General features: G+C 55.7%; 6 protein-coding genes across 6 annotated transcripts; 3 read left to right on the forward strand and 3 right to left on the reverse strand.

Moving 5' to 3' along the window:
- Positions 1 to 555: 555 nt before the first annotated feature.
- Positions 556 to 4337, forward strand: GCG54_00009287 (uncharacterized protein; the record flags this gene model as incomplete). Its single annotated transcript, XM_045409235.1, has 4 exons — positions 556 to 3028; positions 3091 to 3728; positions 3800 to 4040; positions 4129 to 4337. 4 exons carry the CDS (start codon positions 556 to 558, stop codon positions 4335 to 4337), a joined length of 3561 nt encoding a protein of 1186 aa, XP_045256480.1.
- Positions 4338 to 5175: 838 nt separating this feature from the next.
- GCG54_00009288 (uncharacterized protein) lies at positions 5176 to 6249 on the reverse strand (the record flags this gene model as incomplete). The annotated part of the gene is made up of 2 exons (XM_045409236.1): positions 5176 to 6167; positions 6228 to 6249. The coding sequence occupies 2 exons, from the start codon at positions 6247 to 6249 to the stop codon at positions 5176 to 5178; spliced, it is 1014 nt and encodes a 337-aa protein (XP_045256481.1).
- Positions 6250 to 8023: 1774 nt separating this feature from the next.
- GCG54_00009289 (putative lipase C16A3.12c) lies at positions 8024 to 10164 on the reverse strand (the record flags this gene model as incomplete). The annotated part of the gene is made up of 4 exons (XM_045409237.1): positions 8024 to 9457; positions 9574 to 9803; positions 9875 to 9970; positions 10038 to 10164. The coding sequence occupies 4 exons, from the start codon at positions 10162 to 10164 to the stop codon at positions 8024 to 8026; spliced, it is 1887 nt and encodes a 628-aa protein (XP_045256482.1).
- Positions 10165 to 11173: 1009 nt separating this feature from the next.
- On the forward strand, positions 11174 to 11630 carry GCG54_00009290 (Mitochondrial protein; the record flags this gene model as incomplete). The annotated part of the gene is made up of 2 exons (XM_045409238.1): positions 11174 to 11198; positions 11263 to 11630. The coding sequence occupies 2 exons, from the start codon at positions 11174 to 11176 to the stop codon at positions 11628 to 11630; spliced, it is 393 nt and encodes a 130-aa protein (XP_045256483.1).
- Positions 11631 to 14307: 2677 nt separating this feature from the next.
- On the forward strand, positions 14308 to 15463 carry GCG54_00009291 (uncharacterized protein; the record flags this gene model as incomplete). The annotated part of the gene is made up of 2 exons (XM_045409239.1): positions 14308 to 14391; positions 14615 to 15463. The coding sequence occupies 2 exons, from the start codon at positions 14308 to 14310 to the stop codon at positions 15461 to 15463; spliced, it is 933 nt and encodes a 310-aa protein (XP_045256484.1).
- Positions 15464 to 15667: 204 nt separating this feature from the next.
- GCG54_00009292 (uncharacterized protein) lies at positions 15668 to 16966 on the reverse strand (the record flags this gene model as incomplete). The annotated part of the gene is made up of 1 exon (XM_045409240.1): positions 15668 to 16966. One exon carries the CDS (start codon positions 16964 to 16966, stop codon positions 15668 to 15670), a length of 1299 nt encoding a protein of 432 aa, XP_045256485.1.
- Positions 16967 to 17043: the final 77 nt, after the last annotated feature.

The raw sequence follows: 17043 nt of genomic DNA on the forward strand, positions 1-17043 counted from the left end.
ACGGGAAGAAACACCACGATATCTGCATCGTTTTTTTTCCCCTTCGCTCTCCCTTCTGGTCTGACTGACGCCTTCGGAACTTGTCTTCATCCGGACATTGTCTCGTCTTGTTTCGCACCAGTGCGCAGTGCCTGCAATCCAAATTGCATGACGGTTGCTATTCCGCGCTCGCTCAAGCGCCCGTGAAATATTCTTGCCATCTTGGCAGCCAACCAACGACGAACAACCAGCCTTGACCGCCCTGGGACCTTCTCCGTCTCTCTCCCTGCGAACTGCTATGCGCTTTCTGTTCTTGACCACAGACTCAATCTACCTTTCCAGATTCATCCCACCTGCCGTCGCCTCCACAAGACTGCTTTTGCCGCCGACTCGATAATATTGTGGCTTGCACTTGACGACAGCAAACGCCAGGCTTTGATTACGGGTCGCGCCTACTCCCCACGTCGTGCTGAGGCATCGTCGCTCCTTTGACTTTTCCGTCAGACAGCCATTCCCGTCACAGGCAAACTCAGTCCCGGTCAGAGTCACAGTCGCGCCCTCATTCGCCTTTCGACCATGAACAATTACTATCCATACGGGTACTCGCCGTACCCGGGGCAGCCTCCTCCCCAGCCCTACGCGTATCCGACGGCACCTCCCTTTCCCGCGCAACCCTATCCCCCACCCGCCCCGAACAACGCGTTCGATGCTCAACCCCATTTTCGCGATACCTACGACCAGTCGCAGCATATGATACCCGGACTGGGCTACGGTCAACCAACCCAGACATTCGGCTGGCAGCAACCGATACAACCACCTCCAGCACCCGAGGCAGCATCGCCAGCGCAAGCGCCGCCCCAATATCAGCTCCAGCAGCACCAGCACCAGCACCAGCACCAGCAACAGTGGCCTTCGCGCGACGAACCCAAGCTCATCCCCGCTGCGCAGTACTACCGACCGAAAAGTGTGACCATGGAGGCATCCAAGGCTCGAGCTCTGGCATCCACTCGAGGGGCCCCGCAGCCCGCCCTCAAGCAATCGCATAACGGCACTAACAGCACCGAAGAGGGGGAGCTTAGCGAGGGCGAATTCGACGATTTGTACGAGCCTGCAGACACCATCATGGACACCAGCCCTCGTCGGCCGGCCGTTGCCTCTTCCTCAGCGACGACCGCCAAGAGCCGTGCTGGTAATGGAAATGCTGCCCCTACGTGGGCCCAAGGTCCGGACCACAAGCGGGCGCAAAGCCCTGCTGCTCTCGATGCAGCTGGTGAGCAGACCTCACCTCACGAAAACTCTGGGGCAATATCTGACTGTAACGCAGCTCGGGATCGATCAGGCTCCTACTCCCCCTACCTATCTCCCCGCGAAATGAATCCTCCCCTCAACGTCAACAACGGACATCGCCAAATATCCCAGCAAGCGCAGCTGTCAAACGGCCAAGCAGTCCAGTCGAGTTCATCTGCAACTGCTCCATCAGGTCTTGAGGATGCCCGGAAGCAGGCCCGAGCAGCCATCCTCAATCTTTGGCCCATGAACGTTCGCTACCAGCAGTATATCGACGAAGGCATCGATGCAACAGTAGTCAGGAACTTATTTTCTGAGCTTGGCTTGGATGCCAGCACCCCCAACCAAGCTAGCGGTCCAGGGGTCTCTGCTCCTCCAGCAACGACCACTTCTCATTCACCTTCCCACACAACCTTCAAGGCTCCTGGAGGAAAGGCATCTGTAGCAGCTGTGAAGCCTGGTGTACAAGAACAAGCACCAGCTTCAACAGCCAAGTCAGCTGGGGAGGAGAGAAAGGACCGGATCGCTCGTCTCTTAGCCGCAAAGAATGCAAAGGCCGCCCCTTCATCGTCTACCGCAGCCAGTGCTGAAGCAAAGGCTGCACAAGGTTCTGGATTAACCGACAAGGAAACCGTTCAGCAGCAAAAGATGGACGCCCTCCAAAAGTCCCGCGAGGCACGCGCTCAGAAAGATGCTGTGCGGAAGAACAGTCTACAAACTGTGCAGTCTGCAAACACATCGCCGGCTGCCACTCGACCTTCCTCAGCAGCAAATGGCACTTCGACTATCCCTGCAGCAGCCCAGTCTCCTCAGTCCAGCTTGCCCCAAGGACAGTACCCATTGCCCACAGCCGCGCCTGCAACCACGATTCCCGGCCTATTTATGTCGGCGCCTCAGGCCGCAGCAAGCAACCAGCGGAAACGACCAGTTGCTGCCGACTTCGTCGCAATCTCACAGGCAAATAAGCGCCCCTTTGGCCACCAACGCCAAGACAAGCCTTTTGTAATCGACGTTAGCGACGCCTCGGACGACGAAGATATTGAGATGGAGATAACTTCTCCAACGGATGAGTCTTCTAGCTTCCAACAGGCGAACACTCCATTGCAAAAGACAGCATCGTTCCGCAACTTTCCGCCACTGACAGACGGGCGACCCCAAGTCAGCCCTGTGCCCAGCAACGTTACGACTCCACAGTCGGGAATTATCGCAGCCCAGCCGAAAGCAGGTCATCTTGAAAATATGGATAAAAAGATAGAAGCTATGAAGCGCAAGATTGCATTGGCCGAGGCTAAGGCCAAGCTGAAGGCTGCTATGAGTGGCCAAGCATCTGGTCCCAAGTCTAACGGACAAACGCCAGACGCCACTGCGGACTCGGATGGAAGCAAACCTGCCATCAGACGAGTACAATCCATGGGTGCATCCAGTGCGTCTGATCAGCCCAACCCCAACGCCCCATCTTCGCCGGTGGTTGCCGAAGCGGGCAGCTCGATGCGTCTGCCAAAGCCATCCGAGAGGAGGGCCGAGGCTGCTTCCGTTCGCGCCCAGAAGTTCAGAGAAGTCAGCACCAGTCTCCCACTCGTTGAGGGCAGATTAAAGGCAAAGAAGAGTAAACTGCGTCTTCTGCAGTCTCAAATCGCTCGGTTACAGAAGGAGATCGAGGAAGAGGGCGCTGAGAAGGAGAAGTTGACCCAGGAGATGGAACAGCTCAACCAAGACTCCGACGAGTCCAGCGATCCCCAAAGCCTGCCTAAGAGCAATTCTGGTTAGTAAACGCTATGAATTCGTTGACAGATACTCAGGAAACATTCATTAACTTATATTCAGTGGATCCTGTTGCTACGCAGACCCTTGTCGGGCCTCAGTCTGATGTGCAGGCCGAAGTCCCTGCTGCTGACACCGCAGTATTGGCTTCGAGCGTGGTCACTTCGGCCCTTTCCAGCATAGAAGCCCCCAAGCCCCAGCCCCCTGTTGCGCAAAGCATTGAAGATTCTTCCATCGCGGCGCAAGCCGATGTTGCTGCTACTGGTAAAGCTGCGACGAACCCCCCTGATGTCCCTGATGCCACAGTCCAGGCAGTGCCCGCGCCCGTTGAGGCACCCGTCAATCCGGTGACAAGCACCAATGCAGTTCAGGAGTCGCGGCCGGTCTCAATTTCAAGTGATGGTCCTTCTGATGTCGTCATGGGCGAATCATCAGATTCGAGTTCCCAACATGAAGAGCATATTCAAGATGGAGACCAAGAGTCCTCGTCGGACGCCTATGAGCCATCCGAGGCAGTTGCCCCTCAAATTGACGCCAGATCTCCATCAACTAGCCCAGTGCGAGCAGGCAGCACCGTCTCGCTGGCTAATAGTGATGCTGACCCACAGGAGCCAAGTTCACGAGCCTCACAAATCCCTGAACAGATCTCGTTGGGTGTCAACGAATCAACTCCGGAGCAGGGAGTTGAAGCTACGAGAGAAGTACATTTCGTTTCGCGCCATCAACACTCGGTGGTTTCTAACCAATATCACAGGCCCCTCAACCAACACAGAGCGCTGATGAGATGCCCTCCGGAGATGTCTTCACCCCTTACGAGAGCCCACTCCAATACTTCCGTGCTTATCGATACCACCCCAAGTTTGCTGAGACAGTCGCTGGTGGACTTCGGTCTCTCACGTATAGCAACAGGATCGATCCGGAACAACCCGTCTGCCCAGACCAACTGGCCAGCCAGGAATGCCCACGAGGTGCTGACTGCATTTACCAGCACTTCGAGGCCATGAAGTTGCCGGGTAGGTCGCCATCGCCCCGCAAGGATAACTGACCTCGTCACATGTCTCGAAGCATGTTGAACGCTGACGGTCGCCCCCAACGTTTTAGACGACCAGATTCTCCTCCAGCTTGGCGGCACCAAACTTGACGGAGACGAAAGGAACCAGTTCAACGACGGATTGCGCAAGGTCCTGCAAGACATGAGATCCAAGAACATCAGAGACTTCCCCAGCATCGCTCGGGGCATCGTCGAGTACCACAAGAGCTTCAACGGCGATCCATCCAAGATCTTGCCATTGGGCAATGTGTCACTTTAGTTGACAGAAGCACAGGAGCCTGCATAGGCCGCTTCAATTTCCCGTAATCCCCTTCACCAGCACTCGCACAAGTCGCTGGTTTTCTCCCCCATTCCTTTTGCAATCAAGCAAGCACTTCTGTTTCCTTTCTTCATCTTTTACATACCCCGCATGTCCCCCTACAGAGGCTTGAATGCCGTCTGGGAAGGGCTTTGGGCGGCGTTTGCACGATACCCCTCTTTGCGTTACTTTTATAAGTGATTCGGCCTGAGGATATCAGGCATGAGGCGTCGGTACAATGGAAAAATGGCAAGTAGGCAAAACAAATAATGGCCAGAGTGGCAATGACGCACTCTGCGTGTCAAGATATTGAGTGGTGGCGAAGCCTAAATAGGGCTGCCATCGAAAGAGCTGTTAGCCCTTCAGGGTTCGTCCGTAGACAATTTAATGATGTCTCCTGTGAAAACATGTGCCGGGTAATGTCAAAGTGTGCTGCAGGTTATCATATCGGGTTTGTATTAAGGTCACCCATCTCATTACAAAGATAGATTTGAATGATGTGCTCCAAAACTCCGGATTGCTAACAATTTCTATTACGCAGAAAATCAACCACTTTCCTTCTTCCCTTCTGATGTTTTTCATACTTTCGTATAGCAGGTTACCGCCTGCGGGCACACCTTTTTGACTGCCGTATGACTCTGACGGAAAAGAGTGAGGGCCAGAATGGCAGAAGCAAAAAAAAGCAAGAAAAAACCAAGAAACAAAAGAAAAGGAGAAAAGAACCCAACCAAATTGCCAAACATCCACCGCTTCATATGGAAACTAAAGCAGAATGCAACGTGTCTATCTCTCGCACCCATCAGGCTTTGACCTCCACGACCTCGTGCCTGCTGTGCCCATCGCTAGATTCCCTTCCCCCGAGGACAGGCTCAGTCTTGGGCGGCGCGGGCTTGTCGTCCAGCAACTCCCTGTCGCAGAACCCGGGGTGGAAGATGATGAGCCCGCCGACGGCAACGATGATCATGACGCTCTCAAACCCGATGAAGAGATCCTGGCGGTGCATTAAGGGGCCGGTCCACCCGCCGCTCAGCTCGGCGACGCGGAACACGCAGCGCCAGAAGATGCAGACGGTCGCCAACGCCAGGGCGACCAGGAAACCGCGGAACTTCCGCGACGAACGCAGGTGGCCCAGCTTCGCGGCCTCGGCGTCTTCCTCTGGCGAGGAGGCCAGGGGCGAGCTGTCACCGCTGCTGGTGCTGCGCCAGGCGCGGATGGCAAAGTCGGCCGAGACGACCATGAAGATGGCCATGGTGATGACCTGGGAGATGAGGCCGGCCATCATGATGTTGTCGCCCTTCTGGGTGGACGCTGCGTGGTAGGTGGCGTAGGCGGCGAGGCCGCCGCCGACGGCCTGGAGGACGAGGGCGACCATGTCGCAGGGGATGAAGACGCGGGTGTAGAGCTGCGGGCGGATGCGGGAGTGGGAGACGCCGAAGACGCGGACGATGCGGCGGAGGCAGACGTAGATGCCGGCGGCGAGGAACGCCGGGCCGACGGTGAGGGCGCAGATCTGCGTCATGAACGGCCACGTGCGCCACTGGTTGCTGAAGCTGACGATGCGCGCCGCGTAGCCCAAAGTCTCGGCCGTGAGGCCGCACAGGAAGGCAATGTTGAAGATGTGGCCGCGCCGGGTGGCGGCCCATATCGCCGCGTAGGCGACGAAGCAGAGGCCGAAGATGCCGGTGAAGGCGACGTTGGCCGCGAAGTCGAGCTTATACATGTAATACGATGGAACGTCCAAGCACATGCGGAGTTTCGGGTTGTAATAACATATGTACATGTTGATGTAGTCTGGAATACGCGAGAATCAGCTGTTTGGTCCAAGTATGGTTAAGGGTCCCGAGAGCGCACCGTTGAAAGTAAAGTGCTCCATCTTGATATTAGGGCTGGCTGTGGTGTTTGCCGGCTTGGCTGATGATCTTTGATGATGGCAGAGAAGTAACGGAGAGCTGAGATGACTGCGAAGATGAGACTTCGCACTGGACGGAGGAGGGGTGTTGGACGTAGTTCAGGTTAACCTCTTGATCCTAGTGAGAGATCATCGACAACGTTCGGAGAGTTCACCAGCGACAAGAAGCAGAATCTTTATGGGGGATGGGGGACTCTGGAAATAGAGAAACGGACTTTTATGTGCTGCGTATAGCAAGAGATGCCCTTCCAGGGATCAGGTTCTCAACCAGGTAGGTCGTACCTCTACGGTCATTCAAGATACTAGCAAAGTATATTTGGCAATTTCGCGATCCAGTGGCTCGGAGGCTACCGCACGATTGGCTGGCTGCATATATCATTGCGGTCGAGCCGTGGACAGAACGCCTCAACTGGTGTTGGTATTCCAATTCAGGGAACGATATTCACATCATCAAGATCGGAATGTGATGATGTTGGATATCACGATGACTGCCGTGTTTTGGGATCACATGAATCGTAACTTCCATGGGGTTTTTCTCAAATGCATGCGGTTCTCTGCGATGGGAAAGTCATATTGGGTGTTGCCGCCATCTAAGGTGAAGGGGATAAAGTTTGAAGTTTGTGCCGGTAATTCATGGCAAGGATGATGAGACGAACCACTCTCACCCACACCTGAGCTTATTTTGAGGATCATCACGCCGTCTAGGCTCCATACTGGTCGTCTAAAGCGCCTCATGAACCTATGAGGGGGTTGTGAATAATACTCCGTGAGGCTGCAGATCCATGTATCGTCTTATTTCACGGCAGATCCAGCAGGGCAGTCGAGAAAGGGAACCGTGTGGAATGGCCACCACGCGGAGGCAGTCGGCAGTGTATGGGAAAACGCCTACATCAATACAGACTGTACCAGACCGGGCCGAGAAATCCTCTTGTCAGCGTATGGCACGTCCTTGAAGTGGAAAACGGACTAGTCTCCAGAAATGATGGCATTCATCATAGTCGCCTGTCCTGTCATCACATGGGGGGTAGGGTGTGTCTCTGGAAACGCTCCTTCGTCAGCCTGTCGAGCATCGACGACGATTCGGAGCGGAAGAGCGTATGTAGTCAAAGCGAGGCTTTTGTGAAGTCGAAAATAATGTGGCATCCCGAAACAAAAAACGGGCGATCACGGTTGAAAAGGACTTAGAAAAGCCGGCCTCTCCGAATCTATCTGTCAACTTCGTATTCCACTTATTCAACGACAATACAGTCATACGACGGGCTGGTTTTGCTAAGCCTCTTCATATCAATCATGCAACCGAGACATAGGGGTCAGCTCTTCTGGTCCTTCAACTATCGCCGTCGTTGTCAATATCGCCATTATCGTTATCGTGTTAATAGGCGGTCTCTTTGAGCTCATAATTTGGAAGGACAGGCGTCCCATCGACCAGGATGATCTTCTAGGTGGCCCTTGTTCACGACGGTTGCCGATTTGTACCGCAATTGCCCATCCCGACGTTGATCCAGATTCTTCCAAACAACCGCCTTACATGTCCAGCACAGTTGAAGAGCAAGGAACATCGAAAAGAAGCCACGAGGGATGCTGTGCATGCACATGTCGAACCCGGTGAGCGAGAAAATAGCTCCACCAAAATGTCTCTTGCTCGCTAGCTCAATATCAGTGGTAAATAAACTTTTATTCCAAAGTGTACTGTATTCCAATTTTGTCTCCGCCTTTTCTTTGACTAGGCACCTCAATACTACGGCGCCACGGTGACGCGCTTTTTCTTCTTCCCGCCCTTGACCTCCTCCACACCCGCATTACCCAGCCCCTTGGCATCGATCCCGCTCTTCGTCACGACGCCCCCGAGGGCCTTGCTCGTGCCCAAACTGATCCCCTTGCCCTCGCGCATGCTATCCAAGCTCAGGCTGCTGCCTCCGCTGCCCCTCCTCACGCCGATGCCCTTGAGCTTCGCCGTCGGCGACTCGCGGGTGGGCTTCAGTAAGCTGCCGTCCTCCTTGTCGTCGGGGTTCGTAGCGCGGCTGTCAGGTCTGTCTGGTGAAGAAGGTACATCGTCGTCGTTAGCGGCGACCTGCGAGTACGGAGTTCTCATATTGCTATTCGTGCGGGTCGTCCCGAAAGGCGAGGGGATCCCGGACGGTCGGTCTCGAGACTTGTATGAAAGCGGGCTGTCCGTACCGTTTCTGGGCTGGATCTCATCCACCGCGTTCGACGTGTCGCTGGCGGAGACGTCGCTATCTTTATGGGCGTGGCGGTACGCGTTGCCGGAGCCGAGGAGGCTCTCCTGTCTTGCGAGCTGGTAGCGGGCGTATTCCTCCTTCGAGTGAAGTGCGTCGGTGAAACTGTCGAGAGCGTCGAAGACGTGCGGGAAGACCTGAGCATCGACGTCGCGGCCCCAAAGGAAGTCGAGGTGCTCGTAGTGGGGGATCTCGGTAGCTACAGTCTGACTCGGAAGTTCTTTGAGCATGACCTTGATGTCGACGAGGGAGTCGCTGCCGCCGTAGACGAGCACAATCGGGGTCTTGATGTTGCGAGTCGGGTACTTGGCGACCTTGGTATACTTGCTGGACGAGCTGATGGACACGGGAGGGTGGACGTCGTCGTCGTACATCTGGAAGGACTTGTTGCGGATGATCTGAAACCAGTGGACCACACTCTTTGTGCTGGTGAACGAGTATAGATGGGGGTAAGCAGCGAGTTTCTGGCTGAGAGAGATGTTCTTCGTCTGCCAGTTGAACAAAAAGGAAAGACCGACGTCGATTACTCGAACGAAAATCGGCGGGTAAAGAATGGACTGCCACATGGTGGCGGAGCTGAGAATCGATCGACGACCGAAGAGGAGAAACAGAACTTGCGGCGACGCCTTGACTAGTGCGTCTACGATACCGTTGGAAAGACCAGCAGGAGACATTGCTGGTGCCAAGGCGATGAAAACGTTGACCTGCTGGTTCAGCTTGGGGTGGATGGCCAAGGTAGCAAAAGCCTGAGCGGTTCCCTGGGAGAAGCCAATGTATGACAAACTCTCCTGGCCGGTGGCCTCGAGGATGTAAGCGATGCTGTCGGGAATGTCATGGAAGGCGAACTCGTCAATGGAGAAATTCCAGAACTCGAGAGACTTGGGCGAGTGAGAAACCGACTTCTTCGAGTACTTGTTACCGCGGTTGTTGCCGAGCTGTGTCATCGTCAGTTTTGCGCCAGTTCAACATGGGTTGGTAAATGTACCCAAACATCGTAGCCCTTCTCGACAAGTACGAAAGGAAGACATCTCTGCTCGTCGGTCAAGCATACCCAGACCTCCGAGTTCATGAGAAGCCCGTGATGCAGATATACGACCTTCTTCTGCACGCTGCCTGGGCCGCAGTTGATCCTTTGGCCCTCCTCGCCTTTCCTCCAAGCCAGGCGGTGGAGACCCAGCAGGAAGCCATCCTTGGTCTGCGTGACGTGCTCCTCGGCCTCGTATCCGTATAACCGGCAGAGATCAACAAAGTCGGAGGCGTCCCTCACATTGGTCGAGATGGCTGCGCACCACGCGAGTCAGCGCAGTTCGAAATCACAGGAAAACGTCAGCCGTGGCGGGGAATCAACCAACACTTCTTGCGCTGTTCCGCGCGTTTATGCGCCGGCGTCGAGAATCGGTTAAACAGTCGACGGGAAGCCACATAGAAGAGCGAGATGAGCGGCGAGGCTGGGAGGAGCTCCTGGGTTAGCTAGCTAGCTCTGAACGCCACGAGGAGAAGCGCATTTTGCCATACGTAGAGCCAAGGTCAGGACGCGGATGATGGCCTCGAGTCCTACCAGCAGAAAAGACCCCACCAAAGCCACATACTCGACGCTGCGCGACTCCATCAGCACCAGTCTGGATCGCACTGACTGCAACATCGCAAGGGTTCAAAGCGTTGCAGTTTGAGGGGCGGGATTTCAGGAAAGGGAGAGAGAGGATGGATCAGGACAATTGGGCACCCTTACATGTTTAGCCGGCCGATGAAAGGGATAGGCATCGTGTGGAACAGAGAATGCAGTGTAATATGCGATAAGAGGCTGGCGGCGCAGGCCAGGAACGATATGTCTAAGGTTTTTTTGGTGGGAAAGAAAAGGAAAGAAACGAGCAGCTAGGGGGAGCTCTCAAGGCATCATCACTCTAGTGTCCAAAGGGGCGCAAAGCTTAACTTAAGGTCGCAGACAGAGAGGAGGGCTTTGGGCTGCTGATTGTAGCTTTGCGGTTGGCGATCAACTGGGCTCGTGGGGGAAAAAGATGTGCTCGAAGCTGCTGTGTGTCGTGTGTCAGCGTACGAAAGTGGAAGTGGACGGGCGCGAAGTGATGTCACATGTGAAGATGCATCTGAGGGAGAGCTCTCGAAAGGGAAAAGGTCAAGCTCCCAGTCCCAGATTCAAGGTCAGAGGTTCGGGAGGTCAGTGGTCACCGGCCCCGGGTCCTGTTGCGCTGTCACAACGTGCCAACGCAGCACCCATCGCCGTCATGGCAGCTCTCTTCGGGGCATGGGTGCCTCAATTGGAAGGGGCACGGGTGGGGAAGGGGGTGCCCGCGCGAGCAACGCGGTTGGTCGACGGGCCTGGATCCCTGAAAAGCGGGAACCTGAGGACCTGAAGGACTGCAGGGACATGGCACTAAGCCAACCTTAGCGGCCTCTCCTCACGGGTTGTCTCTGTGCTCGCACCTTGCAGACTCGCGAGAACGTTGTGAAAGGACGCTGGAACCGCTGCATCCGAGTGGGTCTATCTCATCCAATCACAGTGGCCGTGTTTTTTTCTCTAATTGTTTGATGCTTCGCAAACCTTAGAGTCGGTACTGTACGCTGAGGCTTCACGTCGAACCACCTACCACCGCCTGCCTGTCCACCGAAGGAAATACCCCCAGACCGCCGTCACCATGCCCAGCTCCTGCAAAGAATTGCGTGCGTCCCAACTCCCCTCCCAAGAACCACTCGCATGGACACTCAACTGACTAAATGCCCACAGGCGCGGCTCTCGCGCAATGCCTCCAGGAATCCGACTGCGTCATGGTCCACCAGAACAGCGCCTCCGACTGCCTCCGCGAACCCCTCGTCAACACCCTCCCCACAAAGTGCCAGCAGCTCAAGAAGGGCTTCGGCGAGTGCAAGCGCGGCATGGTCGACATGCGCAAGCGCTTCCGCGGCAACATGCCCGTCAACTACAAGACCATGAACGATGCCGAGTCGGGCAAGGGCTACCAGCTGTACGCCGGACGGCCGGCCTTTGCTGGCGGCAGGGGCGAGACGGATGGCAACGAGCCCATGCCCAAGGACTGGAGGGAGGTGGAGAACGAGAAGTACCGGGCCGAGCAGGCTGAGGCGCAAAAGAAGTGATCCAACATAATACTATGAAGAACTGTGAAGAAAGCTTCAAGAGGTGGATATCACGAGACACTGTACAGAATATGTGTATGACCTGAAGAGCGAGGCATCGGTTGGCGTCCTGGAGTTTTTGCAAAATGGTCTCGAAGCCAGTGTACGATTATGTTCTATGGACATGCGCCGTAACATCCCGACTCAACCTTTGGCATGGATTGGATGCCCGTGTATATCCCGGGTCAGAGAAACGGCAAAATGGTGGGTATAGTGGCTTGGTACGCAAGTATCAGCTCGTTGGGCATCACGCTTGAAAATGAATGAGCAACGTCGACTGAAATGTTGATCCACTGGGTCACATATGGAGCAGAAGTGACAAGTTGGTTGCCGCTCAACAGCCACAGACTCCAGTTTATCTAAACGCGGCAATAGGCACGTACAAAGATATCAAGTGCGATGAGTGATACCTGCACACTCGGAAAAAGGTACACAGTCATATTGCTTGCACGGGAAAATAGTGCTGATTTAGGGTTGGCGTATACGAGAGGACCAGCCTGCCTGGAAACCAGTTCAAACCACAAGAGGCACATCGTCAGCGTCTCGAACATTATGCCACTTCTTACCTAATTCTTTCGCAAACAATAAGTGAGCTGCAAGTCTGAGATTCAATCCAATAGGTGAACCAATCAAGACGAGAGAGAATTCTTGTATTATTACTGTAGACAGTTGCACAAGTCATAGCTCGCCGCATCTGCCACCTCGACGTCTCCCCCTCCCTATTACCCAGATCTTTGATCGATTCTCTCAATGTCTTCAAATACCATCCAAGGTCCTTTTCCTCCCCTTTCAATTCAACATAGTCTGGTTGGTTGATGCTTCCGAGCATCGTAATCCCCCGCACCACGTAAAGGTCCAGACTCTGCAAGGGACCCTCCACGCAGTTTCGGATCCCCACAAGTGCGCGAACCCATCCCCTGCGCTTCATAGGGCTGCCCAACTCTCGGCGTTATGATGGGCTGATTTGAAGAAAAAAAGAAGAAAAATAAGAAATACGCCTCAACCCCCTCGATCCCCATCCCTCTCAAACCACGACCCTGAACTCACGAAGAATCCGGGGTTGGGCGAGTCAGGACGAAGTCCCGCCTTCTCAATCCTTCCTCTAACTCACAAAGAGTCCGATCCAGGCGAGGCGGGCGGGTCCAAGGACCAAGGGGAGAGTCGTCGTCACTTCCAGGCTCACGCAGGCCTACCAGCGAATTCTCGTCATCCGGCGCCTTCCGCGCCGTCCCTTGCGAGGGCGGCGCGTGGCAGCTGCGGACGGATCATCGACGCTTCAGGTAACTGCGGATCCCTCCAGCGGTGTAAAAGTTGTTGTAAAAAGGTGATCCTCGACTGTCTTCCGGCTGGCGCGCCCCGACCTCCAGACAGGAAAATCCAACAAAGGTTTCCCTGCTCAACACCTTCAGCTCTACGCTTCCGTGGAAGGGAACATCAGGTGGAACAGAGAGTGGCACTCCTGGCCTGCTCGACGCCGCGCATGGTGGTGGTTGTCTGTTATGTGGTGATCGTAGCGAACATGGCGGCGGAACAAGGGAGGCCGATTGAGGTGGTGGAAATGCAGGAATCTGTGTGTTTGGCTGGTGGACTCGACTGCATGGCGAATTCTAGAAAGAGAGAGTAGAATTGCGCTGGAGAGGAGTAAGAAAACAAGAGTTAAACGAGGGACGGTTGATGAAGCTTTATACAGGATTCAGAGTGGCATGTCAGACGCAGGTGGAGTTGAAGTCGAGAAAAGGTTTGGGGCGGCAAAGACAGGGCCAAGCCGCCAACTGGTATGATCTGCAGTCGTGAGCCTCTGGAACCAGTGACACCCCACCTGGAAGAATGGGCGCTAGCGGGCGTTGGTCCGCCCTGTTCCGGCAGCACAATTGGAGGTTGGGTGGCACTGGACCTGAGTTGGGAACTTTGGGGCGCCTGGAGGACCGGGAACCTGAGGGAAGGGGTGGAAACGTCTCAACGTGCCCCTCCTCCACCCACGCGCAACGACACCTTACCTTACTCTTCCACTCTCACCTCAGTCTCTCGTCTCATCCCTTCCAGCTTCTTTTCCACCCACCCAACCAAACCCCATGAAACCAGGAGCGACTCGCAACTCCCAAGGTCCCGATGGCCTGATGTCTGAAACCTGAGATTGCAAATCATCGATCCATCACTGTCGTCGGCCTGCCCGGGGTTTCTGCACCAGGCATTCTTCGCCTTCTCGCTTCAGCCCCTCCGAGCTCCATCGTCCAATTGCTTGTTTCTTGTGTCAAGTCGCCAAACGGCTCTACGCTCCTCTCGGCCACCGCTGCAGCCGCACCACTCGTCTCTTTCACGTCTCTTCTCACCTGTCCTGCGGGGCGATAAGGTGTCAACCACGGCCTGTAGGCAATCCTTAACCTTAATCGAATTGCTTGGCAGGCACCTTTCGTCCCCTCTTGTGACGGCGGCAGCTGGTTTGAGGTGAATCTTGACTTGGGGTGTCTGACCAAGACCGGAGCAGCTTGGTTTCTGGAACTGCAGCCATTGGAGCTTCACTCGAGATCTCTCGGCCGCGGGATTCATTGCACATACAGCAGAAACGACATATCGCAAAACCCCAGCCTGCGAGTGCGAGAAACGTGGTTGGAAACGACCGAAAGCAATACCGATCGAGATGGCCCCGACTATCACACAGTGGATCCTGGATACTCGGCACCTGTATCCAGAGGCCACTGAAACGAAGCACCTCGAACAAGCAGTAAGAAACCTCACCCTCCCTCACCGAACCGAACCGCCCGTGAACCACCCACACACACCCATGTCTGTTTCGTCCTTCTCCATGCAAATCAAACCGCCCGAGGCGAGATCTTTACCCCAATAGTCGCCCAGCAATTCGGCGCAATATCCCATTCGCCTCACTTCAACCCTGGAAGAGCAGAAGCAAACCCTGAAAACTCCACGAATCTGACCAAACGACTCAGGCATCCCGGGCTCTCGCCCTCCTCGGCGCCGACGAGCGCAAAGCTGTGCTAAAGTACTACCACGTTCGCGACGCGAAGCTGTCTCTAGGCTCGCACCTTCTGAAACGCTACGCCATCAGTCGTTTCTGCGGCGTCCCCTGGCCTTCGGCAAACACTGTACGCAATGAGAAGACAAAGCCCGTCTTCCGCACCGCCGACGGCTCCGAACCCCTGAGCTTCAATGTAAGCCACCAAGCCGGTCTGGTCGCGCTCTTTGCCGTCCACGGTTATGACGCGGCCAATGGGCCGGTAGACGTGGGCGTTGACATTGTCTGCACCTCGGAGCGTCGCTCCAGGGACCACAGCATGCTCAGGAGCGAGGGGTGGCCGCGCTTCGTGGACGTGCACGCCGATGTGCTCTCGCCTGCTGAGGCGAGCTTCCTCAAGTGGCAGGTTCTCTCGGCGATCCCGCCGGGGCTGAAGCCGGGGGCCTCTGCAGAGGACTCGATGGACTTCAAACTGCGGTGCTTCTACGCTCTTTGGTGTCTGAGAGAAGCATATGTCAAGATGACCGGCGAGGCGCTGCTTGCAGAGTGGCTTGGCGACCTCCAGTTCAAGAACTTCAAGCCGCCACTGCCGGCGGAGAAGTTTGAGGACGAGGGAGACGCCGTCACGGAGCACGACATCATCTTCAAAGGAGCCAAGGTCGACAATGCGAATGTGTGTTTGAGAGCCTTGGGTCCTGATTATATGACAGCCACAGCGGTACGAACACCTCAGCGCAAAGAAGACGGCTTGGCATTCGAGATTGGACCATTTACCATGCTTTCTTTAGATGAAGTCTTGGACTTTGGGGAGTCCCATTCGTAGCTTGGGATGATTGCTCTAGAGGGCATTGTCGTCTGGACTGAAAGTCAAGGCTCTTTGGCTTGGCAAGTGTCGATCACCAAAGTCAAGAACTATACTATATAGAATAAGAACCGGTGACAAGCTGTCACCTTTTTCTAATATTCCACCGCAGCTCTGGTCTTCGCGCATATACCACACGCAGGAATGACGGAGAAATCCAAAACATCATGATATATGTGCCAGCGCAAGATCAGGCCAGGAACCCTTCAGGTCAAATAGCCCCTTGATCTTCAGCCACCCGTCTGGATCCTCATCCTCCCTCAACTCCCCAAACGCGTCCACAGAAAACAACCAAAACCCCAACGCCGGCCTCGGCGCCGCAGCCAGCACCTCCGGTCTGTCGAATCGGGGCATACACAGAATCAGGCCAGACGGCGTGCCTAGACATCCTGCCGGTGGGCACCCGCGGCCCCAATCCGGCCCGTCCTCCCACCCGTGAAACCACCACTGCAGCCTCAACCACTCAAAGTCCTCCTCATGAAGACACTGCCTCGCGTCCTCGCGGCTGCGCACGTCGTCCTCCCTGTCCGCGCCGACCATGACGCGCACGTCAACCACCGGGTCGAGATCGCACTCAGGGTCGACACCGAGGCCGCGGAGCAGACGACGCCAGGCCAGCGGCTTCCCGCGCGGGTCGTGAATCCCGGCCCACACCTTTTCCAGGTCCCGCGTGATGTTACGTGGGTCCCGCTGGGGCGTGTCGAAGAAGGTGAAGGCGGGGACAACGGGGTAGCCGTAGTTGAAGACGTGGGCGCGGATGAAGGTTAGCACGTCGAGGGCGCGGCCGGCCGGGGTGATGTTCCTGAACCAGATGCTCTTCAGGCCTTTGACGGTGGCGTGGAATGCGGCGAGGGCGGTGGTGTCGAGGTCAGTTGGCTTGAGCGGTGCGGGGTCGGAGTCGGCGTCGTCGAGGACGAGATGCTGGAGTCCGGTGCCTGAGGGGTCCTGGGCGCGGAGGTCGTGAAGGAAGTCGATGGTGGCTTTCCAGGAGGGGCCGGATGATATTGTGAGGTAGTCGTAGGAGAGGTTGAGGAGGATGACCGTCTTTTGGGTTCCGGTGGCGGATCTGAGGTGGCAGGGGAGGCTGACGGGGTAGAATGCTCTTGCGGCCTCTCGAGATTCGCGGGATACGGACATAAGTTCCGGGAGGAGACGGCACCGCACTTGGACTGTGACGCGGTAGTGGTCTCCTGTTATGGGGCGGCCCAGAGAGTTGACGAGGGAGTATCTTGGAGTTTCGTCCGCATTTTTGCTTTCCACCTCTTCAACCGTGACTTTAAGCAGGCGGTTTCGCTGCAGAGCGTGTCGCCATATGAGCAGTCGGAGCTCGGTGGGAAGCTGAGGGAAGAGGTGAAAAGAGGCATCGCCGCATGCCGTCGGATCCGTGTTAAAGAGCTCCAGATGCGGGCGTCTTGGCAGGTCTTGTACATCTGGCAAGTGATTTAGATCTTCAAGAGGCGCCATCATGTACCCAAGACACTATTTGCACAAGGCATGTCTTGGAGCTACAACGAGTGAAGCTTCAACAGCTAGGTGAGGGG

This window comes from Colletotrichum gloeosporioides (assembly GCF_011800055.1).
Source record: "Colletotrichum gloeosporioides strain Lc1 chromosome Unknown consensus_117, whole genome shotgun sequence".
Classification (NCBI taxonomy): domain Eukaryota; kingdom Fungi; phylum Ascomycota; class Sordariomycetes; order Glomerellales; family Glomerellaceae; genus Colletotrichum; species Colletotrichum gloeosporioides.